This window comes from Stomoxys calcitrans, chromosome 4, assembly GCF_963082655.1.
Source record: "Stomoxys calcitrans chromosome 4, idStoCalc2.1, whole genome shotgun sequence".
Classification (NCBI taxonomy): domain Eukaryota; kingdom Metazoa; phylum Arthropoda; class Insecta; order Diptera; family Muscidae; genus Stomoxys; species Stomoxys calcitrans.
This window is the reverse complement of record NC_081555.1, coordinates 78,506,835-78,534,278: the sequence shown is the minus strand read 5'-3', so window position 1 is coordinate 78,534,278 and position 27,444 is coordinate 78,506,835. Positions and strand designations below refer to the sequence as shown.

The 27,444-nt window shown below is 36.3% G+C and overlaps 1 protein-coding gene across 2 annotated transcripts in view; it reads right to left on the bottom strand.

The window, feature by feature from the left end:
- LOC106086554 (teneurin-a) overlaps positions 1-27,444 on the bottom strand; it is a 1,121,402-nt gene that overhangs the window by 207,066 nt on the left and 886,892 nt on the right. For both annotated transcript variants that reach the window (XM_059366919.1, XM_059366920.1), the window contains one exon: positions 948-2,285. In XM_059366919.1, coding sequence (XP_059222902.1) covers positions 948-2,285 — 1,338 coding nt within the window. The remainder of the gene's footprint in view (positions 1-947; positions 2,286-27,444) is intronic.

Below are 27,444 nucleotides of genomic sequence, written 5' to 3'. Positions count from 1 at the left end.
ATCGAAATTTTGTGTTCGTTTGACCATAAATATGTAGTACCACTATGGGGTATAGTTTCCGTTTGCAAGAGTGGAAGCATGTTGCATTACCTACACCGTGCCAAGTCTACTGTCTCGGATAAGAACTGCGGCCTCTAGAAGCTCAAGCAATCAAGACCCATTACAATCCCATCCAACCTACACTAATAAGAGGTATTTATGCAAAATTTCAAACGCCTAGCTTTAGTCCTTCGAAAGTTAGCGTGCTTTCGACAGACAGACGGACGGACATAGCTAGATCGACTTTGAACATCATAACGATTAAGAAAATATGTACTTTATGTGTTCTTAGACGCATATTTCGAGGTGTTACAAACAGGACGAACGCCTAGCTTTATTACTCCTTCTAATGTTAGCGTGCTTTCGACAGACGGACAGACTGACGGACATGGCTAGACCGGCTTAAAATGTCATGACGAACGAGAATATATGTACTTTATGTGGTCTTAGACGTATATTTCGAGGTGTTACAAATGGAACGACGAGTTTTGTATACCAATATCCTACGGTAGAGGGTATAAAAATACATGAAAGGACAAATGCACATAAAAAGTGTTTCTAGTCAATCCGTTTTATTAAAATTCTTTTTCTAAGTAAACCAGGAACTATTTGATTATAAAACCCGTATTGACACCCGAAAATAATTTCCCATAATTTAGATGGAGGGATAATTTTTTTTTTTTCAAAATATAAAAGTCATACTTTTTAGATAATAATGGGCCAAAACTCTTTGAGTTACAGGAAAAGTTTTCTGCAAACGCCTCCTGTATATATATCAATAGTCTTTGCTTTTATTCCATTCCATAACCTTGCGAATAAGCCGTAATATGTTGCAACTCAAAAATAACTCAAGCATCAGCAATGAAATTGCCTTGACTAATTTTCTTATTTTATTATTTTATACTTACTTTTTGAACAGTCAACACCCTGGTAGCCATCAATGCAATCGCATTTACCCAAATAGCAACTGCCGCGCCCAGAACAATCATTGGGGCAAGTGGTACTGACGCCCTCGGCTTCTTCGACAATGAGGGTGACAGAGTGTGAGACCAATTCATCATTGTAGACGGAAATAAACCATAGACCCGTGTCCAAATATTGCAATAGGGAAACGTTTACCATCATCGTATCCATATCTAGCGCTGGTAGACCACCATCCATGCCTGCCGCTGAACGCTTGGCCCGATGCTGACGATATCTTAAACGTTGTGCATATTGTTTACCCGTGTCCAGTGGTGTTTCAATATCTCCCGTATATTCAAATGACGAGGACGATGATTCAAATGAATCGTTGTTGTCATCAACAGCAGGAGTAACATCGTCCTCATCATCCTCATCGGCGGCGGCTAAATCAACATCATCCTCATCAGAGTCAAAAGCATCATTGCCATCATTAAAGTAATGTCGCCTAGCCGCGGCTGAGGGCAAACGAAAAACTCCATGGTGGGACAAACGCTGCAAATGTTCTGCGGACATTGTTTCCATTGATAAATCGCCATTCTCATCCAGATCTTTGTTGAACTCGCGCTCCGAGTACATCGTGGAGTCATTTGCATTGGCTGCACTACGTCTATGTCGTAGATGACTGTCGACGCGACCACCTTTGATAAATTCAACAAAATCATATTGTGTTACGGATGGTGCCACATTGCGACGGGAATAAACGGCAAAATTTGCACCCCAGGGCAGGGTGAAATTGAAGCGAACAAAGGCCGGATGTTTGTTGCGGAATTCCAGAGTCCAGAATTGATAGGCTGGTATATTGGCATGGTACAGCTCATTGAAATCCTTCAGTTCGACTACCTGTGGCCACTTCAGCAGAGGCTGGTGGTGATGTTGCTGTTGTTGCTGTTGCGCCGTATACGATTGGTCCTGCAGATGGGGCAAAGTGGCATCTTGACCCAACATTATGTTACTGTTTATGCCCAGTCCAATTTGCTGATTGATTGAATGCGGTTGTTGTTGCTGCAGCAAGAGCTGTTGTTGATGTTGCAACTGCAGTGAGGGAGCCAAATTTTGGAAGCCTCCCGCTCCAATTGCCATACCACCGCCACCACCAGTGCTTGAGCTGTGGTCCGAGGTACTGGTCTGTATTGATTCTTCTGTGGGATAGGCAGTGGGTTGTAGGCTATTACCGTTGAGTATGTTTGTTTTAGCATTGCCGTGTAAATCATGCGGTTGCGATTTAACATCTTGGACTAGGATGCAATTTGTGGTGTCCATGTTGGGTTTCATAGAGCTTACAGCTGTTAAAGAAAGAAAAAAAAGAAAAGGATATTTATTATAAAGATTCATATTTTAGTTGGAGTTCTTATAGCCGTGTATGTATCTTCTATTCCAAAGCCATCAAAAGCCTTTAAATCATTTGCCTTTCTAGTACAGAGAGAAATCAGCAGGCTAAATTTGCTTATCCAACAAAAAATCCGGGTCGCATTAACATATGCAAATGCCTGCAAAACGTCCACTTATAAAACCAGAACAAATTTCCACCCATAAATCATGCAGCTGCTACATACAGCATGTGTAGTGCAAAGTATACTTTGCAGCCTTAAAGTATGCACTGAAACGTGCACTTGACTGTGGCGCTCCAAGATAGGCAATAGTTTCGTCGAGCTGTCGTTTTTCAAATTGCCTTGCATTGGCAAAACTTTGCCAATAAATGCTAAGGACATTCAATATTGGCTATAAAAACAAAAAAAATGAAAAGTACTCAACTGAACTAAACCTCAACTATGGCACACCAGCAAGTGTTAAAGTATCATTTTTTTAAATCGTGCTTTAGATTGATTTGCCAAAAACAAAGGCCTTGCTGTTTTTTTGGAAAAACGTCCTGTTGTTTCTTCACTTCTTTTTTGTGTTTCTTGCAAATATAAATCATCCGTTTTTAGTCATGTTTTAACAAGTTATCGATATATTTTTTTACAACTGCATGAATGGAGCACGTCTTTGGTAGCAACCATTGACGTAGGACAAGAGAGGAGAATATTTTATGGGGCCTTAGACGAATATTTCGTGGAGTTACAAATAGAATGACGAAATTAGTTAACCCCCATTCTATGGTGGAGGGTATAAAAATCGTTAATATATGCTATGAACAAATTTTCATCTAAGGTAGTGTTTGCTTAAAAAGTTGGAAGTTGGTCATCTTTAAATTAAGTTCGTAATCTTTGGCTCAAATTTTTGAAACAAGGAAAATTTTTCAGTTTAAAGACGGTTTGTTTAAAGTAGTTTCCATAGAAAATGTTACGGTAACCAAACCTTCCATATACATATAAAGAATATCAACAAATTATTTTGATTTTGAAATTTTGCAACATTTTTCCGAGAATTATGAATTAGCAATTTCTTTGGTTAAGGATCATATTTTGCAAAATTTTTCTAAACGATCGTATTATTGCATATTTTCCATGAAAAAAGGCTGAGAGAAAATCCTGTTATCTAAAAATCAAGAATTTTTACAAAAAATTAAATTAAATTAAATTAATCAAAAATATGCTATGAGAAATTCTCAAGAAAATTTAATTGCAAAATTTTCTTTGATCCGGAAAAAATAAAGATTTACCACATTTATTCACATTGACTTTTATTATTTGCCCTAAACATTTTTTTTTCGCTGCGCTTATATTTTTTGACATCCCCATTTTGGTTTTCCATAGCAGACCCTTCTGCCTCATCGTTATGATAGGCATTTTATCATTTTCGCTTTCCTTGGGTCGTTTTTAAGTCGTTTGCATTTTATTTTCCTAATGGATTGGTGGTGGCGTTGTAATGGCAGCAGCACTTCTGCTCGAGCAATTCATTCGTTTCCATTTTATTGCGCATAATTTATTACACGCTAAAACTAAACGCTTAACCAGTAAAGTGCAAACTTTTGCTCTGCCCCTTGACCCGTACCATTTTATTTGAATAAACATGAATATTGCTTTAGAAACAGGTAGGATCCCAGAGTCAACGCCAAGCCAATAACGCAACGCTTCCGAAAACGCTTTCAACAAATATTCATATTTTGCAGAGGCAAACAAAAAATATTTATGGTTGTTTTGTTCAAAAATATGCGTTTTAGTTGGGTTGCGGGTTTACCCATCAATGGCGAGGCATGAGGATACAGCAGTGGAGGCAAACAAAGACCATGAGATGGCGCAAGTTTTAGTCAATTTATGTCTGTCCGTTCAACTTTGAGTGTCTGTCTTTCGCACGATGTGTTTGCTCATGCTTTTTAGGTTAAACGGAAGTGTGTCAAAAGTTTAATATTTATTTTTTTGTTTTCGATTTAGTCGGGTTGGTTTGGGTTTGACTCCTTTTGTATATCGCGTTCCGGGTCTTCTTATGGATGAGTGTGTGTGTGTGTGCAATTGTGGGTTAATGTTTTATTAAAACCAATATTTGTACTCAATTCTTTGTTGTTCCACAGTCTGCAACCTGGGTTTGAGAAAAAGTGTAATAAATCTCGTTTTAATTGAAAACGAAATAATAAATTGAAATATGATGATGTTGTTGTCAAAAAATGCCGAAACGGCAAATTAATCAAATGAATTGAGAGGAAAAAGTGAAGACACAAAAAAGGATTTCAATTTGCCCCGCAATGGATTTTGAACAAAAACGAAATTTAATTAAATATACAAGCGGTCAAATATGAAATGAAACTTAGAAGCTATGATATAATTGGTAAACATAAATAAATTACAATAATCAAAACATTGTTGCATATTTTCAGGGCATTTCATTAAATTGCCTTTATTTTTGGAAGAGAAAAACAGCAATTTTTAGAAAAAAATTTATTGTATTTTCAAATATGGAGTAAACTTAGGCCATGGACTTTTAAATATACAAAGATTTTCATCAAAAACTAAAATTAAACAAAACCAGTAAGGAAAGGCAAAAATCGGGCGGGGCCGACTATATAATACCCCACAATTATAAAATCGGACAATATATAAATATATATACATCTAAATCTGAACCGATTTTTACCAAAATCAATAGCGTTCGTCCTTGGGCAAAAAAAGAGATATGATGATTGAACAATAAATACGACCTGCATATTGCTTACAAGAATACATGAACTCACAGACGGACATGGCTAAATAGAATCAGAAAGTGATTCTGAGTCCATCGGTATACTTATCAATGGGTCTAGCTCTTCACCTTCTTAGCGTTGCAAACAAGTGCACAATCTTATAATACCCTGTACCACAGTGGTGGAGTAGGGTATAAAAAAGAAAGCAATATCAGCGTTAAGATTTAACCGCTGCGTCTTATGTTTATAAATCGTACAATATATTTAAAGTTACTAAAGGGTGATTTTTTAGCTATTATCTTTTGGCAACACTGGTTTAAACAGCTCACACATGTTTCGTGTTTTGTTTCACTGTCAAACATCTGCAAGTTGGTCTATAATTTAACCATGAACCTTACAAGTGAAGTCTTACAAACGCACAACGCTTGCAAATTATTGAATTTTATTATCAGAATGGGTGCACTGTTGGGAAAGTTCATCGCGCGCTTATTATTTTCTAATTCTGGGCTCAATGGGTACGTAAATGAGCAGAATTGTCGATTTTGGAATGGAGATCAGCCAGTAGCATTGCAAGAGCAACCAATACATCCAGAAAAGTCACAGTCTGGTGCGGTTTATGAGCTGGTGACATAATTGGACCGTACTTCTTCAAACATGATGCCAATCGTAACGTCACTGTGAATGGTGAGTGCTATCGTGAGATCATATCCAACTTTTTTTGCCCCAAAATGCAAGAGCTTGACTTGCATGATATGTGGTTTCATCAAGACGGTGCCACATGCCACACAGCACGCGCAACAATGAACTTATTGAGAGTCGAGTTTGGTAAACATTTTATTTCACGCTCGGTACCGGTCAATTGGCCTCCTAGATCGTGTAATTTATCTACTTAAGACTATTTTTGGTTGGGCTATGGTAAAGTTCATTTCTATACAGACAATCCCGCTTAAATTGACGCGTTGGAAGACAACATAGAAGCACTTATTCGTGAGATACCGTTTGAAATGTTGAAAAGAGTATGCCAAAATTGGACTAAGCGAATGGATCGTTTGTGGAGCAGCCACGGTCAACATTTGTATGAAATAATCTTCAAGCATTAAATTATATGGACCGAACTATCGATTCAAATAAAGATTTCATGCATTTTTCTGAATTTTATGTGTTTTTTTTTGGAAAACTTTCTTAAGGCTCTTAAAAAATCACCCCTTATTTTTTTTCAATAGCATTTTATATTTTTCTGCATAATTTCTGGATTTAAGTAACAAAAGTTTTATTTTTTTATAAGAACGAGTCGGAATTATTTTTTTTTCTTGCTAGAACTTGAGACAAAGTAAAAAAGATATGATGTTTCTTAACACAAATAATTCATCGGAAATTTAACTGGAAAGAAATTTTTATTAAATTTAATATAAAAATTTTTTCCTTCAACTGCTCATTCATAAATTCTTTCTATACCCAATTCTTTAAAAAACATTAAAAATGACTGCGCCTAAATTTTAATGTTCTTATACAATAGATAATCGATAAGAATTTGCTGTGGACGTTCTTATTAGGTCTCCCGGCTTTCTACTTTATGACTTGCAATAAGTCTGTGTAATATTCCAAAAAAAAAACTCTCTAAGAACACCTACAATGGAGCAAATGAAAAACTAAAAAGAAATTCTTTTTTAAAAACGTAAAAGGAAGACTTAGGAACAAAAGAATAGGAAAATCCTACAACAAAGGTTTATTTTCAACAACAGAACATATACATAATAGTACGTTATTTTTTCCTTGAACTTCTTTATGACAAACTTTTTCATTACTAAGAAGCCAAAGGAATTTGTTGAGAAAAAAACACATCATAGAAATGTCAAAAGAAGGTTACCAAAGAACGCAAGGCAGACAAAAACTAAGGCAAATATGCTTAACTAACAATGGCCATGAAGCCTTACGAATTGGTGGGCGCAGAGGGAAAATGATAGTAAGAGGGAGAAAGTGTGTAGAGTGCAACAAATCCTATACTCCCTAATATATTTAAGGCTAAATAAATATTTAAAAGTTATTTGAAGATGTCCCAAGGCCTTGTGTAAGAGATTTCATTTATTTTATTATTCCAAACTAAATGTTTGCAAAATTTTAAAAGTTGGGGTTGTGTTTTGGCAGAGATATTTATGTTAACAGTTTAAACAAGTAAAAGCGTGCTAAGTTCGGCCGGGCCGAATCTTATATACCCTCCACCATGGATCGCATTTGTCGAGTTCTTTTCCCGGCATCTATTCTTAGGCAAAAAAGGTTATAAGAAAAGAGTTGCTCTGCTATTAAAACGATATCAAGATATGGTCCGGTTCGGACCACAATTAAATTTTATGTTGGAGACCTGTGTAAAATTTCCGCCAACTCGTATAAGAATTGCGCCCATTGGGGCTCACGAAGTAAAATAGAGAGAACGATTTATATGGAATCTGTATCAGGCTATAGACCGATTCAGGCCATAATAAACACGTTTGTTGATGGTCATGAGAGGATCCGTCGTACAAAATTTCAGGCATATCGGATAATAATTGCGACCTCTAGGGGTCAAGAAGTCAAGATCCCAGATCGGTTTATATGGCAGCTATATCAGGTTATGAACCGATTTGAACCTTATTTGACACAGTTGTTGAAAGTAAAAATAAAATACGTCATGCAAAATTTCAGCCAAATCGGATAGGAATTGCGCCCTCTAGAAGCTCAAGAAGTCAAATCCTCAGATCTGTTTATATGACAGCTATCAGATTTCAACCATACTTGGCACAGGTGTTGGATATCATAACGAAATACTTCGTGCAAAAATTCATTCAAATCGGATAGGAATTGTGCCCTCTAGAGGCTCAAGAAGTCAATACCCAAGATCGGTTTATATGGCAGCTATATCAGGTTATGAACCGATTTGAACCATACTTGGCACAGTTGTTGGGTATCATAACAAAACACGTCGTGCGAAATTCCATTCCAATCGGATAAGAATTGCGCTCTCTAGAGGCTCAAGAAGTCAAGACCCAAGATCGGTTTATATGGCAGCTATATCAGGTTATGAACCGATTTAAACCATACTTGGCACAGTTGTTGGATATCATAACAAAAAACGTCGTGCAAAATTTCATTTCAATCGGATAAGAATTGCGCACTCTAGAGGCTCAAGAATTCAAGACCCAAGATCGGTTTATATGGCAGCTATATCAGGTTATGGACCGATTTGAACCATACTTGGCACAGTTGAGGGATATCATAACAAAACACGTCGCGCAAAAATTCATTCTGATCGGATAAGAATTGCGCTCGCTAGAGGCTCAAGAAGTCAAGACCCAAGATCGGTTTATATGGCAGCTATATCGAAACATGGACCGATATGGCCCATTTACAATACCAACCAACCTACACTAATAAGAAGTATTTGTGCAAAATTTCAAGCGGCTAGCTTTACTCCTTCGGAAGTTAGCGTGCTTTCGACAGACAGACGGACGGACAGACGGACGGACATGGCCAGATCGACATAAAATGTCACGACCATCAATAATATATATACTTTATGGGGTCTCAGACGAATATTTCGAGTAGTTACAAACAGAATGACGAAATTAGTATACCCCCCATCTTATGGTGGAGGGTATAAAAATTGTGGGAAATTGAGTGTAAATAATAGAAATGGAGCTATTATTAAATTTGTTTGTCCATAAACACGAGCTAGCGACCTTTTCGTTTAAAGAGGAAGCTCGGTTTTGTTTTTCATTGTATTTGATTTAGATTACGATTTTGGCAACCGCAAGAAATTGACCAACCATAATAGATCTGGCACACTACCGATAGTATCAAAAGTTTAAGATTTTCGTATAGTATCAAAAGTTTAAGCACGATCAGCACGTCGAGAAATATGTGGTTAATATGAACATATTGAAAAGTTATTTTATGGCTAGCGAAGTTTGTCTGGATAATAAGTCTTTAGCTTTGTGTGTGTTGTTGATGTTAGATGTCTCTTTGAAGAGATGTTGGCTGTTAAAATTTAACTTGCTCTTACTGCGCTATAAGAAAAGGTTGAATAACAAGACCCAACATTTTATTTAGAGGGCATGCTTTTACCATTGCACTGCTCACTTTTTAGTGAGTAGGTGAAAGCATGTTATCTTTTGGTGGCATAGCAGTCTGACGAGGCCCTTGGCCAAGGCCGAAATCGCGATCATTGCAGCTGGCCCCTTGATACATTTTACACACCACAAATGTTGAGACTCTTTAAGGTATTTTTGTTGTTTTGTTTGAAATAGAAGCAAGAAATAAAAACACATTTGTCTAAGCTGGTTAAACCAACAACAAAATGAAATTTTGTGATCAAACTGAAGAAGAGCAAATGAATGGTTTTCGCCAATATCAATAATTTTAACACTATCGATACAATAGGTAAAATTTTATTTCTATACCCTCCACCATAGGATGGGGGGTATACTAATTTCGTCATTCTGTTTGTAACTCCTCGAAATATTCTTCTAAGACCCCATAACGTATATATATACTTGTTCGTCATGACATTTTAAGTCGATCTAGCCATGTCCGTCCGTCTGTCTGTCGAAAGCACGCTTGAAATTTTGCACAAATACTTCTTATTACTGTAGGTCAATTGGGATTGTAAATGGGCCATATCAATCTGTGTTTTGATATAGCTGTCATATAAACCGATCTGGGATCTTGACTTCTTGAGCCACTAGAGGAAGCAATTCTTACCAATAGGGCTGAAATTTTGCATGAGGTGTTTTGCTATAAGTTTCAACAACTGTGCCAATTATGGTTTAATCAGTATATAACCTGATATAGCTGTCATATAACCCGATCTGGGATCTTGACTTTTTGATTCTCAAGAGGGCGTAATTATTATCAGATTTGGCTGAAATTTCGTACAACGGCTTCTTCCATGACCTCCAACATACGTGTCCAATATGGTCCGAATCGGTCTTTAGCCTGATACCGATCTCCCTATATGGAAAGCGTTAGTTTTTCTACGGAAAATGCAAACAATTAAGACAAAATAATGAAGAGGTGCGACATCCATCGATATTTCCACTTTTGTTGAATGGAAAAAATTTCGATAGGGTGAGTACTCTAATACTATGTTTAGCCAATCACGCTGAATTACTAAGTCTATAGATAACAAATATCCTTACAGACTACTATATACATGTATATTGTTTTGCCTCGGAGGCAAAACAAACAAAGGAATTGCTATCGAACAGATAAGATTATAATAAAGATCCCATACTTTACATCCGTATTCAATGTTGCAACGTTCTAGAGATGCGTATAAATTTTTTGTTACAGAAGTACCATTAAATTCTCTGTTCCAACCTTTCACAAATCCAAGGGCTTTACCAACTGCCATAGAGATATCGTTAAGAAAGTATATAGTGAATCGGATAAAATAATATGATAAAAGGATTTCGTCTTGAAAACGCTTTATTTTGCATATGTAAATATTTAGTTGCATAACATAAAAGAGATCAAAATCGGATTGGAGTTAATACTGATCATTTGGGTCATTAAAAGACCTAAAACAATATAAGAATGCTTTATTATATTAGGTAAATCATGAATACAAAGACAAAACAATATCGGGCTGCGATAGCTACCTTGGGGAACACCGGAGGAAACAATGATGGTTTTACAGATCGCATTACCAAATTTCTCATGTTGTGTACGGCCAATCAGATATGAACTTTGCCACTGAAACCATATATATCTAATTACATTATCAGAAGTGTACGATTAACCTTATCGAATGCTTTACTAAAATCCGTGTATACGGTATCAGTCAGTCTTCTGTCCTGAAAGCATCGTTGACAAGATTTGTAAATTCCAACAGATTTGTTATGGTGATTTCCTGAATCCGTGTTGACGTGAAGAGAGCAATGAGGAACCTGATGAGAAATAGATTCAGTCAATATCTTCTCCATTAACTTGCGAGTAGCACTAAGAATGAAGATACACCTGTAATTACAGGCATAATTACCACTGCCAAATTTCAACAATGGCATAATAAAACCCGCGGTTTCCATTCTTGAATCCCTTAAAGCTGCAATCATTTGCCGATTTACTTTATTGGGAAAGATAACATTGCCTACTGAAAGCATAGTTTTTAATTATTACTATTGTTTTTTTTTTAGATTTTGAATCAAGTTTCAAGTTTTTGCTAAGGAACCTTCGATCACTCTTATCTTCTTTTTTGTTTGCACACAGTGAGATGTTTTGTTTTGAACAACAACCTGCTTTTTTCATCCTGTCATTGTCAACCAATGTAAACATTGTTCGCTGCGTCACATTGCGGGTTGTTTGTGTGTATTGAACCAACCCTTTTATCAAACAACATTGTAAGAAAGTAAAGGTTCAATGTGTTGAAAGTAAACATTTTCACTTCAAGCCAACATTTTAAGTAAACATTACAACCCTGAATAATGTTGGGGGATAAATGGCATGTCAACAACAATATTTTGCCGATAGAGCTCATGGGACGCCATATGCACTTAATGTGCCTTAAGGTAGCAATAGAGGTGAGAAACAATGTTGTTTTTTGTTGATTTATAAAAAAAGGATGTGAATCAATTGAAGTAAAAAGCTTAGGGTTGGAAGTAAAATTTAAATTCTTAAGAAGCAAGGGTGTTCACAAGTGTCAAACCTATTAGGTATGTGGTGTTAAGAATAATTACAACTTTTTGTATACATTTTTGGCTAATAAACTGTATGACATTACATTAACTCCATTTGTATGCGTTTTCAAAAAGACCGAAAAATTAATTTAATTTCCCCCTTAGCAATAATTTACATAAATTGCAATTTCATATTTAGACCAAAAATATTTCTAAAATGTCAATTAAATATTTACCAACTTTGTGTTAAGAACATAATTAAATTTTCTCCAATTAGCATGTTGTCGTATCAAAAGTATATTTTACAATATTAATTAACTACATGCTATTCAATAGCTATAATGCCAAATCGAGAAGTGAACATAATAAAGTGGTGGTTCGCTACATTGAATTCATTTCATTTTGTTATATGTTAAGTATAAAGCTCCAATAACAACAACATCTCATTAACAATGATAAACTATTTTCGCAAAATTAAAATAAGGCTCAAAAATAAATGTGTTAGTGTGAAGTATCGAAAAACTGTGTAGAATAACTAATTTTTCATTGACACTAGAGTACAGGTATATATATGGCCGGGAGTACTTGTGCTGATGAACCAACATATTTTTATAAGCTTTGAAAAGAAAACTTGCAAGTGAAAGAAATTTCTAAAACTTTTTTATAAATTCTTATGAACAAAATTGAAAAACAACGGACTATAGAGTTTCTCAAGAACAGTTTGTTAGTGTTTGATATAGATAATGTACTTAATGTACTAAACAAGTGAAAACATGTTGAGTTCGGCCGAATCTCAGAAACCCACCATCATGAGCATTTGCCCAAATTCTCAAGCGGACGGACTTGGCTTGATCGACTTAGAATGTCAAGATGAACAAGAATATATATATATACTTCATGGGGTCGCAGATCAATATTTCGAGATGTAATAAACGGAAACTCGGTGGGTATAATTACTATCAAATCAGATGAAAATTTAGGCTCATGAAGTCGAAGGTGGGAGTTGTATCCAAATCTGATCAGTTTTGGCCCATTTGAAATTCCCAACGACTTTCATTAACGAAAACTTCTAATTGAAAACTTTCAAGTAGATAGCACCATCCGTTCGAACGCTTCTGATTACAGTAACCTTGCAGGCAACGAGATAACGAGCTTAAATGAAAGAAAATATTTAATTTCGTTGAGCCTAGATGAATTCAGCTAAATTGTTCTTCTTAATGGACTTCTGAGAAGTCGAGTGTACAAATGACTGTAAATTTGCCCATGAATATTTCATTAAGGAACAAGGGCAAACTTCGCATTTAACAGTAAGCGCTGTTCGATTCAAGTTTGAACTCAGTCATAAGGGACCTCCTTTTTTTGTAGCCGAGTCCGAACGGTGCAATCTGTGGAATTTGACCTTAATAGTGTCGTTTGGTTCAAAATTGAAATTTCAATCTGTAACAAAATATTAGGATCCATTCGAAAGGATATAAATTCCACTTTCATATTTCGGGAAAAATATGGTTTTAGGATAAATAACCTAGTGTCAGTAGATTCATGAAAATGTACTAAATTTAGAATTTGAGACCAGCATTATTTAGAACAATCTTGAACGAATTTGTTTGAAAAAATTATAATTCATAACTTTGAAACTTTAAACTTATAAATTTCTGAAAACTTTAAAATTTTTAGTTTTTTTAGATATAGTTGGTTATTAAAACGAATTAAGCTTCGAACCTTAGTTTTTCTAATTCGGGGGATCCTCGACTCTATATAAGCTCAAAAAGTTTTGCCCGTTTTATGCACCATTTGGATTTTTTGAGCTTTTTAAAACAAGTGAAAGCGTGCTAAGTTCGGCCGGGCCGAATCTTGAGAACCCACCACCATGTATTCTGCTAACATATGGGAGCCCATCTGGTTATAAACCAAATTGGACCATGCTCGACGCTGTTGTTGAGAGTCGGAATAGAACACCATACGGAAAATTTCAGCCAAAACGAATTAAAAATCGCGGCTTGTAAGGGCTCAAGAAGTCAGATCGGGAGATCGGTTTCTATGGGAGCTAAATATATCATGTTCTTGATCGATTTGGACCGTACTTCGCACAGTTGTTGGGAGTCATAACAGAACACTTTGTACAAAATTTCTTGGGAACCCACCAAAGGCTAAGGAAGTCAAATCAGGAGATCGGTTTATATGGGAGCTATATCAGGTTCTTGACCGATTCGGACCGTACTTGGCACAGTTGTTGTAAGTCATTACAGAAAACTATGTGTTCAGCAAAATCGGACAAAAATTGCGGCATCCAAGGGCTCAAGAAATCAAATCGGGAGATCGGTTTACATGAGAGCTATATAAGGTTCTTGCCCAATTTGGACCGTACTCGGCAAAATTATTAGAAGTCATAACAGAACACTACATGCAAAATTTCAACTAAATCGGACAAAAATTGGCTTCCATGGGCTCTAGAAGTCAAATCGGGAGATTGGTTGACATGGGAGCTATATTAGGCTCTTGCCCGATTTGGACTGTAATAAGTACAATTGTTGGAACACCACGTGCAAAATTTCAGCCAAATCGGATAAGACTTGCGCTCTTTAGAGGCTCAAGAAGTCAAGACCCATGATCGGTTTATATGACAGTTATATCAAAACATGGACCGATTTGGCCCACTTACAATTCCTACCGACCTACACATATAAGAAGTATTTGCGCAAAATTTCAAGCGGCTAGCTTTACTTCTTGGACCATCCGTCCTGGTTCAAATCGATACATAACCTGTCATATAAACCGATCTGGGGAATTGATCTCTTGATTTGGCTCAAATTTTGCATGACGTATTTTATTATGACTTCCAACATATAAACCGATCTGGGATCTTGATTTCTGGAGCCTCTAGAGTTCGCAATTATAATCCGATTTAGCTGAAATTTTGTACAACAACTTCTCTCATGACCTTCAACATACGTGTCAATTATGGTCTGAATCGGTCTATAGCCTGGGAGTTATCAAAGAACATATAAACCAAACTCCCTATTTTACTTCTTGAGCTCCTAAAGGGCGCAATTTTTATTTGAATTAGCTGAAATTTTGCACAACGACTTCTATATATTCTATATTCAGTTTATTTATGGTCCAGACCATCAGACCATAAGTTGATATAGCTCCAATATCATAGCAATTTTTTTCTTTTATCATACGTTTGCCTAAAAAGAGATACCGGGAAAAGAACTAGACAGATGCGTTCTATGGTGGAGGGTATATAAAATTCAGCCCGGCCGAACTTAGCACGCTTTTACTTGTTTTTGCTTCGAAGCAAGCATCTCTCTAAATAAAAAATACACATATTGGAAGCTAAGACTGCCGAAACCCTATATACGTGCATTACGCCACAGTTTCCTTCACGGGAAAGGAAATAACGGATATTTAGAAAATGCTAACGACGCAATCAGCATGCCAACGGGAGCAGAATTCTGCATGAGGCATGTTCGTGGATAACTCCCATTTATCTATATTGACAAACGCCACTATTAAGTCTAGGTCCGAACTTCAAATTCATTATCCATATATAATTTATCTTTGTAAGAATATAAACATTTATTGTGTTGTTTTTTTTTTTGTAGACTACTGTTTTGCGTAAAGGGAATTTAAAGCAAATTATCATTATAAAATATAATGTTGATAATGTAAAATTGAATGACCCAATTATGCGGTGTGGTTTTCAAATTATTATGCTAAAAATATCAAATAAGCCTTTAGTAATACTTGTGCAATAGAAATGCATCAAAAGTAGGTCAATTAAGGTCATTAAATTTGAAATAGTAGCAAAATTATATGAAGCTTAACGTTTCTCAAAATGGTTTGCTGCTATTCCCAAGCCAGAAATAGCATATGAAATAAACAAAATGACAAAAATACTACACATGAATAACATTATACAGAACTTGAAATGTATATTTTTAGTCGACGCTACTATTCTCTGTGGTATGTGCAGAAACATGAATGGTTTTCCCCCCAAAACTCCTTCTTGACGCTACAAATATTTTATGTAAATTGATATTGGGAAAAATGTTAGGAAACAAAAAATAATGAGTTTGCCAAGGACACATGGGGTTTTGAAATTCAATATTTTTCCTCCTAATGATTCGATCAATTAAATTTAATTAAGTAACTTGTTATCTAGATAATTATCATTTACCATTTCTCAACGAATTCACATAATGTATAAATGTAAAGGGACTTTTTTATGACACTCACATATGTACATACACAACTCCAGTAAACACAAAATACAAACAGTAGCACTACATCAAGCTCCAGGTCCTAGGAAAAATTGAGTATTTGAGGAACAGGAAACAGGACGCCAGCACATGTTTATGTACAAGGAATATAGAAATAGACAAATACAGGAGCATATCCAAACATTAAGGACATAAAGTAAATACAATTAGATATATTGACTGACATGTACAAACGTTTTAAGGACACTCCTGACAAGCCATGGGGACCCCTTCGGTATAAGTAAATAAAAATCCAGAGAAACCCCTAAAATGACAATTCTCTTTACTGCACTTATAAAGTGTCGATAATCAAGTATATGAGTGTGCTTTTTTCATGACACTACCATTAATGTCTTTTCGAGTCTAACACCGAATTGAATTCCTATTGATGATTAAGTATGTATGTATTTACCAGCCGCCATCACAAAATAATTAGTAAAACATGTAGTTTTCTCCCCAAGACATTAAGCCAAATAAAGATAGAGGATTTGGTTGGATTTTTCGGAGTGCGCGTGTCAATTTGCCCCTCGAACAAAATCAACTACCAAATTTTACTGCACATCTTGGTAACTTTTTAACTAATTAGTTTTAAGTATAATTGAAGGACAACGTTAAATATCCTTAGTCACCCCATAAGCATTAAATGAGGTTTTGGTTTTTTTCTTTCTTTGTGGTTTCGTTCTTCTCTCTGTTTTGGGCTGTGGGAGACCTAATGGTTCACTCTTTTCAATAAACGTTAATGGATATTTATTGATTTGACCTACATTTTATATTTTTGGCTTGGAGAAGAAAATGTAAAAGTGCAATAATAATGGTGGTTGTCCTTTTCAAGGGAGCTTTAAGAAATTTATAGGGTTGTCCTTGGTATATACATATAATGTATATATGTATGTTTGCAGCAACTAAATGGTTGGTGGTTAAGAGTGGCCTGACAAAAAAAGTTTCTTGAAAGACTCAACAAGTTAAAAACTCAACGCAAAAAACAGACTATGAACCTTAAAGGAAGTAGAATGTAAACTCTAACGGCCTTATTAACAAAACTTAATGTTGATTTGAAATAGGTTTATGAGACACATTTCCTGCATAGAACTGTCAAATAAACCTTTTTTAGGCATCATAAACAATTGTGAATAAAGCCGCAAATGTTTCGGAAAAGGGAATACTGGAAAATTTTAATGCTTTTCCAACTAAGGACTTTCCGTCATTGTTCGACCAATATTTCAACATAACAAAATCAAAACACAGCATATAATGATAGCACAGTTTTGTGTATTCAAGAGTCTTGAACTGCTTAATCCACTTGCCATTCTGGGCATTTGTTATGGACTAAAAGGCCTGATCAGGGAAATATTCGGTGAAGTAAGAAACTCTTCTCTTCTCATTTCTTATACAACTCTCCTTTCTATTACTAATGGCGTCACGACAAAGCTCCTAAAATTATAATCTCCAGGAAGGTTTGCCATTTAATTTTTCAAAATTTTTTCAAAAGCTTAAACTTGTTGCGATTTTCTCCATTGATTTAAATTAAAAATAATAATTGCAAAACAAAAATAAAAGTAGGACATTCTAAACTATTTCTAACTCGTACTCTCGCAACCCCCAGGGAAACTAAAATTAAACCCAAACTTAACAATGTTCGTGACATTTTCTTGAAAAAGTTGGTTATTTTTTGCAGTTGCCACAATAATTATTCAAAACTTTCATCACTGCAAAGCATCAGCTATTCCATCCTAGTCGAAAAATTGCTGAAGTTGTCAGTGAAATGACAACATCTTTGATGCAACATTTTTATAATACTGTCATAAACACAACATAGAACAAACCCACAAAGGCACTGTACTGCTAGCAGTGGACTCTTTGGCATAATCTTAAATTTAATTACTACCATTAAACCACAAAAACCAGAGGAAAGGAACGAATGAAAATTTTTCGGAAAAATAATAAACTTTAACTTAGAAAGGACCTTTTGCTGGAGATACAAAAGGAATGTACCCTCTGGTTGCACGAAGTAAAAAAAATTTGCATATACACTTATGTAAGTGTATATTCTTCAGTCATCTATATACATAGTATAAAATGCAACTACAAATTGCCTTTGGAGACATTTGACATCAATTTTCAGTTAGTGTCACATGGAAATTTCTGCTTCAGCACACTCATACACATACACATGTAAGCTTAGCAATAGCAAGGCAAGTCAAGAGGAATTCTAGCATTAAAGCTCTATACACACACATAGAGGTATGAGTTGTGGACCAATATAAATGTAGTGGAAAGTATCCAAATGAGATGCAGACAATGACGATGACATTTTGGCTTGCATTTTATGTGTGTATGTGAGTTGCAAGGTTGTTAGTGTGTGCAAGAATAATAAATAAATTATGCAATTATAATTTTGTTCGTTACAGTGTGTGACCAAGTGTGCTCAAACATTTTAATCTTGGGTGTTTTGTGTGCTTACTAGAAATTTGAGTTGCCAAATAAAAGCCCATGGCAAATATAATGTAGCCCAAGAGAATAAAGCTTACAGGAATATTCGTAGGATATTGCAAGGTTCAGAATAATATACTAGGAGTTAAGTTCTTTAATTTGAATGCCTTCTGGGCATTCAAATTGCTTTAATAAGGGTAAAATTAATATGTTAGTAGCTTTAAATTTGGAGTAGAACTATTACAAAGTCAATGTTATGTCAGAATATTAAGCACTCACTCGAGAGGGTATTCCTGGTCATCAAGTTTGACTTAAATATGTTATTATATGTTAGTTTTTAAGATTCCACCGAACAGCTTTTTCAAATATAGCCCGTTTAGTCAAGCAGTTGGGTATAACGCAATAAAACTGGTACAATGTTTTGAAATTCAGGAGGCCCTAGAAGGCAAAAACGATAAGACTTATTTTCTAAGCAGACTCACTTAGACTCTTTTTTTTTCCATTGTGATACCACAGTAGCAACAGGCGAGGGCTCTGGTGAAAATTGATCCCACGACCACAGCGCTGGCAATCCAAGCTCGCTACCAACTCGGCTACTGGGGCGGCCAAACTAGTCCATAGTTTCAGAAAAAAATTTTAAATTTGTTAAACTTTTTGAAATTTGCGAGAGATATGTAATTGTAGGAAATTGAATTTACGTTAATTTAGGTTTTAGTGGCAGTGTGCACACTTAGACATTTTCGGCCATTGTGTTGTTTCAGGAACAAAAGTGAATGGCGTTTGGTCCATTCACAAGATCCCACAACTTGCGAAAGTTCACATTCTCCAATTCAGACAAGTCCTGAAAGAAATTGGAACTTAAATTTGAACTCCCTCTATTTACCTAGGGTGACAAAGAAACTCTTTTTTTTTCTAAACAATAAATTTTTTTAAAACCCGGTTTTAGTTTTTGAGATATTATAGAAGCCGGCGTTTAAATTATTTAAATTTAAATTAAAGTTTTTTATTTTTTTTACAAAAGCCTTAAATGAGAATTTTGAGAAACCGGTGAATAAATTCAGCCCAAAAACCGCAAATCTAGTTTTTAAAAAAACGAACAGGTTTTCAAAAAAAAAAAAAAAAAAAAAAAAAAAAACAAAGCTGTATTCGTTCTTACAGCATTTTCCGATCAGACAGTGACCTATCATAACAGACACATTGACTTGAATGTGTGTTCTAACCAACGACAAGCGGTAGCCTTATTAAAATCTAAATTGTGCCGTATAATTTTGTAGCTTTCACAACCTGCATCTGTCATTCATTGCCCTTCGGGCCTTATTCTGAAGATTTTCGTTACATGTCGATAGAGACATACATACAGATTCCATTCCCCTGTGTAAGGTAATTCCTAGTCTTGCAAGATCGATTGCTCTAAAATTTCCTGAAAAATCTTTGTGGCCCGGCAAACAGAACAGCTGAATTTTGAACTTTCAGCCATTTCATTAAGATATCTGCAACAGTCAAGGGCGGTTTTGTGAATTTAGAAACAGCTGTCTGGCTCTGTGAGAATAAATTTGTGGCAATCGTCCTTATGCCATTATATCTTAGCCACTCCACCTCTTCTTTAATGGCTAGGGTCTCTGCTTGATACACACTATGTACAGTCTTTGGATAACCTTCTCGATATGACCAGTCCTAGAACCATCCGTCTATGTAACTTCATTATATTACCAGGGTTCTATCTAGAATAGTGTTATAGTACTTTTGTCAAATAATGTGTTATCCATACTGCCTGAACATAGCATTGTATAAGGGATAACACAGTGTCCGTAGCCGCCGCATGACCAAAGAGAAAGATCCCTTACACCCTACAGCTACGCCCAGAGACATTATGTGTAGCAACAAATTCAGTGCATCAGATGGTATTTTCTCAGTGAGAGGAACTAAGCCAATATTTCCATACGGCTGAGTATTGAACCGAATCCAGACTCTTGAAGCGCCGTCCGCCAGACAACAACACCAGATAGCATTACAGGTCTGACAACTTCAGTACACAACCAGTACACATAACTCACTCTACTTCATCTTCTATTTCAGGAAAATTGAGTAATATTTTTATGGGTGGAATAACAGCAATCGGGAGATCAGTCTGTATGGGGCTATAACCAAAAAAGGTTCAATGTAAACTATTCTCGTCAAAGGACTGTATTAAATTTTAGCGAAATCTGCAAAGGATGCGGCTTTTATTGGTCTGTCAATATGGGGTCTACATTCGATTTACACCATATTCAAACGGTTGTCGAGGATTTTAACATAAACCACTGTGCCAAATTTCAGCCAAATCGGCTAATAAATTCAGCTTTTAGGAGTCTAAAATCTTTTATCGGGAAATTGGTCTATATGGGAGTAATATTAAAATATAGACCGATTTGGACCATATTCAGCACGGATGTCGAAGATTTAAACGTAAATCATTGGCCTCAATTTTCAATGTATGAGCCTAAGACCCTAAATCAGGAGATCGGTCTATCAAGATATAGTCCGATATAGCCCACCTTCGAACTAAACATGCCAATATACAAAAAATAATCTATGAATAGTTTTCGATTAATATCTTAATTTTTAAAGACTGTAGCGTGATTTCAGCAAACAGACGTACAGTCATAGCTGGATAGTCTTAGATTTTTAGGAGGAGACTGCTGATAGATTGTCCTGGGTTCTGGGCCATCATAGGCGGTTAACGAAGAGCCTGAAGAGCTGGCCGGTGGAGTGCGACGCCTATGGTTAACCCTCCTTTAAGTTGGCTGTTTGGGATGGTCGATTCCTACTATGAGTTACGTGCTGACACGGCGTGAGCTGGAGTTATAGGCTGCAACGTTGCCAAGACCCCGTGGGCGAGGTTATCTGGAAGGATGATATCGATTGTTCTCGGGCCGAGAAAGAATGCCATTGGGTTGTTGATGGAAGTCCAGGCAGGCAACTGCAATGTCAAGTCGGTAACATGGCGATTGGCTCGGAAAGGCAAGAATTTCTGCAGGGTCTGTGGGTATGAGGAGGAATTGTAGATTGTTAAGCATCTCCTGTGCCAGTGCCACTCTATGGGTGCGTGGATCATGGGTGAATACCTCTTCTCTTAACTGAGCTCTCTACATTATTTCGACCCCCGAGTCATTCTAGAATTCTGCAAGAGTGTGTGGTGTCTGATGGGCCGACTTTCTCTACTCGGTGAGACTTCTTCGGTCTCTATGCCGGCTTTTTAGTTTCTTTTAATATTTTTTTAATGACTTTCGCTTCTCTCTTCTCTCCAATATTTACTGCATAAAATGGTTTAATTTTATATGCATATAATGCACCCCATTTATCCATTGTGGAAAACTGCCTTTTGTGTTAGTTTCATTAATGTCTAAAGGATTACTTTACAAAGTATTTTACTTTGAATGCAATATCATAAATTATACAAACAAACACAAAATTTTATTAATGCTTTAGTTTGAAATCCTTTATTGCAGCCATAACAGTATAAGACAATTTGCTTCCAAAAACTTTGATAGTAACCCGGAAAAAATACAAAATGCAATGGACAAAATGACTTAAAACCTTAATCCTTTTCAGCAAATCCTTTTTGATATAAATAGCATTATTGGAGTTTTGTTTGCTTGAATAAGGAGTTCTTTCATTTTTTTGGTTTACTTGTGGCCTTTTAACTCCCAGTTAGTTATGGTTCACAAGTTACTTTGTTCTTTTATTAACTGAGACTTTTAAGATTCATTGTAGTCTTTTTCTCGTTTCCATTTTTCTAAGGCTTTTTTTTTATTTGTCAAGGAGCCGGTCGGCTTTTGTGTCGATGTCGATGCCCGGCATCTGACGATCCTTGTGACCACTTCACTTTTATGCATTCATAAATATCATTTGCCATAAGTTTAGCTAAATGTAAGCCATGTTTAACGGAAATTGTGTTTGGCTTTTGTAACACCAACACTAACGCCAAGTATAATGCAACCAGTTGTAACGGATGTAAAGGTCCTGTCCAAGTAACGGCAACGACGAAGGCGACAATGCTTTTATGGGGAATGAGTTTAAGGATATGGCTGACTGCTGTCGCTGGCCCTCTGGCTAGCATAGTTTTGGTATCAGCCATTGACGCCATTATTGTTATTTTGCTGTGATAATAGCAATAAACGGAACTTCAGAGCGGTTGAGTTGCACAGCAGAAAAAAAAAACCGGGGAAAATGAAATGGAGGCAAAGTGAAAAACTAACACCAACGCTAACTAAAACTTTAACGCGAACGCGGATATACGTGCACAGATACAGATATTTTTGTTTGAATTTCCTGACATTTTTATTGGAAACTACTTAGTTTTTCGCACTGTAAACGAAACTTTGACGTTATAAATAAATTTCTCATTTCCGCAGTAACTGCCTTTCGCGACAGCCGACACTTTATAGTACAGGGTGTTGTTTAGAGTGCCTAAAGTTAAATTTAAAATAAAACAAGTTATAGTCCGATTCGGACCATAAATGAATGCTGAACATTGTAGAAGTCATCGTGTAATATTTCAGTTCATTCGGATATGAATTGCGCCTTTAAGGGGTTCAAGAATCAAAATCGGGAGATCGGTTTATATGGGAGCTGTATCAAGCTATGGATCGATTCAGACCATATTAGACACGTATGTTGGAGCTCATGAGAGAAGCCGTTGTATAAAATTTCTTCCAAATCGGATGAGAATTGCGCCTTCTAGAGGTTCAAGAAGCCAATATCCCAGATCGGTTTATATGGCAGCTATATCAGGTTATGTACCGATTTGCGCCATACGTAACACAGTTATTGGAAGTCACAACAAAACACCTCATGCGAAATTTCAGCCAATTCGGAAGAGAATTCGGTTTATATGACAGCTATACCAAATTATGAATCGATTTGAATCATACCAAACACAGTTGTTGAAAGTGTTACCAAAACACCACGTGCAAAATTTCAGTCAAATCGGATAAGAATTGCGCCCTCTAGACGCTCAAGAAGTCATGACTCAAGATCGGTTTATATGGCAGCTATATCAACACATGGACCAATTTGGCCCATTTACTATCCCAACCGACTTACGCTAATAAAAAGTATTTGTGCAAAATTTCGAGCGGCTAGCTTTACTCCTTCGGAAGTTAGCGTGCTTACGACAGACAGACGGACGGGCGGACGGACAGACATGGCTAGATCGACTAAAAGAATCTATGTACTTTGTGGGGTCTCAGACGCATATTTCGAGGTGTTACAAACAGAATGACGAAATTAGTATACCCTCAACATGTCCTCCGTTGTCTCTGCTCTCACTCCCATGTCGTCTACTAAAGTTTCAGTTTGGACATGAGTTTTTGAGAGAATTTTTTTTATTTTGGCGGCGTCATTAACGCTATCGACCTGTTCGCAGAAAGGCTTTCACGAGGCACGTTTTGCCGCTCTGGCAATCTTATTGTATTCCTTGAGCCGTGTGTAATACACATCCCAATAAACTTCCGCTTTTTTACGACGTGCTCCGTTAAAAAGCCTGCGGACCTCTTTCCCAATATTGCAAATCTCCCCGGTCATCCAGGGTTTTTTTTGGGCTGATTTCCTTTCCTGAAGAGGACAACTATCTTGGAAGGTCCCACCAGTGCAGTCGTAATCCTTTTGAAATTTTCGTCAATGTCTTCTATGCTTGGACAATCTAAATTATCTTACCCAAATCTGCTTCTGAGTAGCCATCCGAATTTTATCCAGTTGGTTTTCAATTTATTCTGGAAGCTTATCAGATTCGGCGCTGGCCGTGCTATTCTAAAACCTAAGAGTGTTCCATGGAGACCCTCCAATACTGAACCTAATCGACCAGATTTTCTGAACATATCGACACATCGTTAGTATTTAAGAATTCTGCCAGGGCTTGACCCCGCTTATTAGTGTTGGTACTACCCCACGAAATGTGGTGAGAGTTCGCATCGCACCCTATTAGAATTTCGTTTAATGTCTGTTTAGCTTTCCCCACCATCCGTTGCAGCTCCGACGTGGGTGGCGGTGTCGGAGAGTCGAAGGGCAGATAAAGTGATGCCAGGTATGCTCCACCGTCTCCCCGTCTCACCACTGTTGCATCCGACGTTGACAACTCTGGGGAAATATATAATTCATATTTTTATGACATATAACGCCTTCGACGTTTTACTATTCGAAAAAAATGGATCAAAGAAACGGTATTAAGTTTTGTGTAAGCAGTTTCAGAAGTGTTTCGAGGATTGGAGAAAAGGAAAAAATGGAAAATAAAAATATCTGAAACAGATTACTTTGAAGAGGACACGATAGTTATTGATGAATAAATAAATACTTTTTGAAAAAACATAAAATAACGATTATTTTTGAAATTTCAGATGTAATGAAACTTCATATGATGAAATTGCAAACTCTCATTTGACCTGAAATAGGAACTAATAATGATTTATTATATAAATTTGCGTTCTTATCAGAGACGAAATAGTTTCTAAGCACTATCAGACGTAGAAAAATTATTGTTTGGTGTGCTTTAGGAGCAAGAAGTAATATTATGTTTTAGCTAATAATTAAAAATCTTTTACACGTTTTGCATTAAATTTATGCGGCCTTGAAATAATTCATATAATTGGATATTGTTCGGCTGCAGACTGTACACAGATAAAACTAATTTTGAAGAACAACAACTTTGGTCGGAAAAAACGACGACGAAATTTGTTAATTTTCTCGCAATAATTTATTTTGAATCTCAGCTAGCGAAAGTACAAATATGTCATTGAAAGCCACCTTTTGCAAGCCAATACATAACACCAACAATAAATTCATAAACAAGACAAAAAAAAATTTAATCAGCCACCACATGGGCTTTGCTACACAGTTTCAGTGTGGTGATGTTTTTATTTTCTTTATTCGGCTCGTGCAGGATGACTCGCTCTCGAGAAAAACATTCTCTGTCACTCTCTCTACTACTTGACTTAAAAACACATTTTAATAATTTTGGCCCCGCGGAGGATTGAACTCATGATCATGTTTGGTAGTCTTGCACGCATTCTCTAGCCTACCGACTTATTCTCCCTTATGCCGAAATAACTCAATAAGTATTACTGCTCAGTAATAAGCGTCTCAATTAATTAATTTTAAAAAAGTCAATACGAAATACGTGCTACATGATAGGACAGGAATTTTAACAACTAACTCAACAAAAGAATTTGTTGAAAATCCACAAAACTTCAATGATTTTTGTCCAGTCTCTACAAACCTACTTCAGCAAATAATGTCCTCATTTCAATGCTAAAATTCGTTGATAATTAAAGTTTCTGTTTAGAAATCTCAGTTTCTATTACTTTTTGTACAAGATATTAAAAAAAATCCCAACCACTCGAAAACAACAACACCCTTTAGATCAATGAAAACAAAATACGCGTAAAAGGCTATCTGCGACTCTGAAAAGCAACGCCAGCAAGAGCAGGAGGGTAAAGTAGAGAGTTGCTAAGAAACTAGCAGAGAGTAAACGAAAAACAAACAAAACACAAAAACTAAAGCCTAGTAAGTGTTAAACGTAATAAAGTTTAAGCCTTTCAAAGAGATCCTTATTCTCTTCAAAGTTATAGTGTTGACTTTCTTTTGCCAAGGTCTATGGCTAAAAGAAGTTGTGGAGACATAGACATCCCCTAGTGGGAAACAGCAAATGTTGTGCTTTGTAAAATGCGTTGCAAACTTGTTTTGTTTTCTTTTCTTTTGCCCAGCTATTTTCTTTCTATATCTTCGCGTTTTGCTGGTAATCGATGCTGTGCTATTATACTTTAGCCCAGAGTTGTGAAAGACACAAGAGCTGAGGCAAACACTAAGGCAAGTTTTCAAAAGCTAGCTGCTCCCTAAGTACTTTTGAGAAGAAATATTTATTTAAGCAAACTTTGAAGACTTTAAGTTTCTATTTGATTTGAGGGTAAAATGCAATGTGAAGATGGAAGAGAAAATACAGGCAGCCATGCGTACAACTGACACAGGGGAAGTATTTTAATGTTTAATGGGAATTGAAAAATTAGTGCAAGCTTTTAGTGATTCAAGTATAGCAGAGGGATAATAGCCCAATGTATTATTATCATAAAAACTAATGTCAAGTAACACAAAAAGAAACAAACAACATCTTGTCGAATCGTACTTTCGCTCCAACATACACTGCACTGCATTGACGACATGGCTAGAAATAGCGCCATCTAGAGGCACCAATCTGCAGCCGTGTCTGTCCTTCTGTTGAAATCACGCCACAGTCCTTAAAAGTGAACATATTGGGCTGAAACTTTGAATAATTCTTTGTTGTCTACATGCCGGTTGAATTCGAAGATGCGTTATGTCGGACTATTCTTGATATACATAAGTTTCAGATAGACCGATCTTCCGATATAAGGAAGATCGGTCTATCTATAAATAATTCTTTGTTCTTCACATGCCGGTTTGATTGGAAGATGCGTTATGTCGGACTATTCTTGATATACATATTTTTCAGATTGACCGATCTTCCGATATTAGGCTTCGGCTTATAAAGTTTGCATTTATTACCGATTTCGCTGAAGTTTGACACAACGAATTGTGTTAGGCCCCTAGATATCCCTATGGAGTATGGCCTAACGAGTTGTGATAGGTATTTTAACGACCGCACCGGTTAAGGTCAAGATCGGACCATATTTGGATATGGCTGCCATATATACCGATTTGCCATATATACCTAAAGGCGCATTTATTTACGATTTCGCTGAAATTTGGCACAGCGAATTGCGTTAGGTCCGTACGGAGTATGGCCAAGATTGAACTATATTTGGAAAAAGCAAATACTTCTTAAACAAATGGTTGCACAGTATAATAGAATAATACTGCAAAGAATTTACAAAAATAATGCACAAGGTGAGGATACTTAGATGTTGATAGCTTGGTCGCTAAAAAAGGACAGACAGATTTCAAGTAAAGTAATAATTAAAAAACCTTGAAATCGATTGGCCTTAGTAAATATTGATTTGCCCAAAAAGTAATTGCGGATTTTTTAAAAGAAAATAAATGC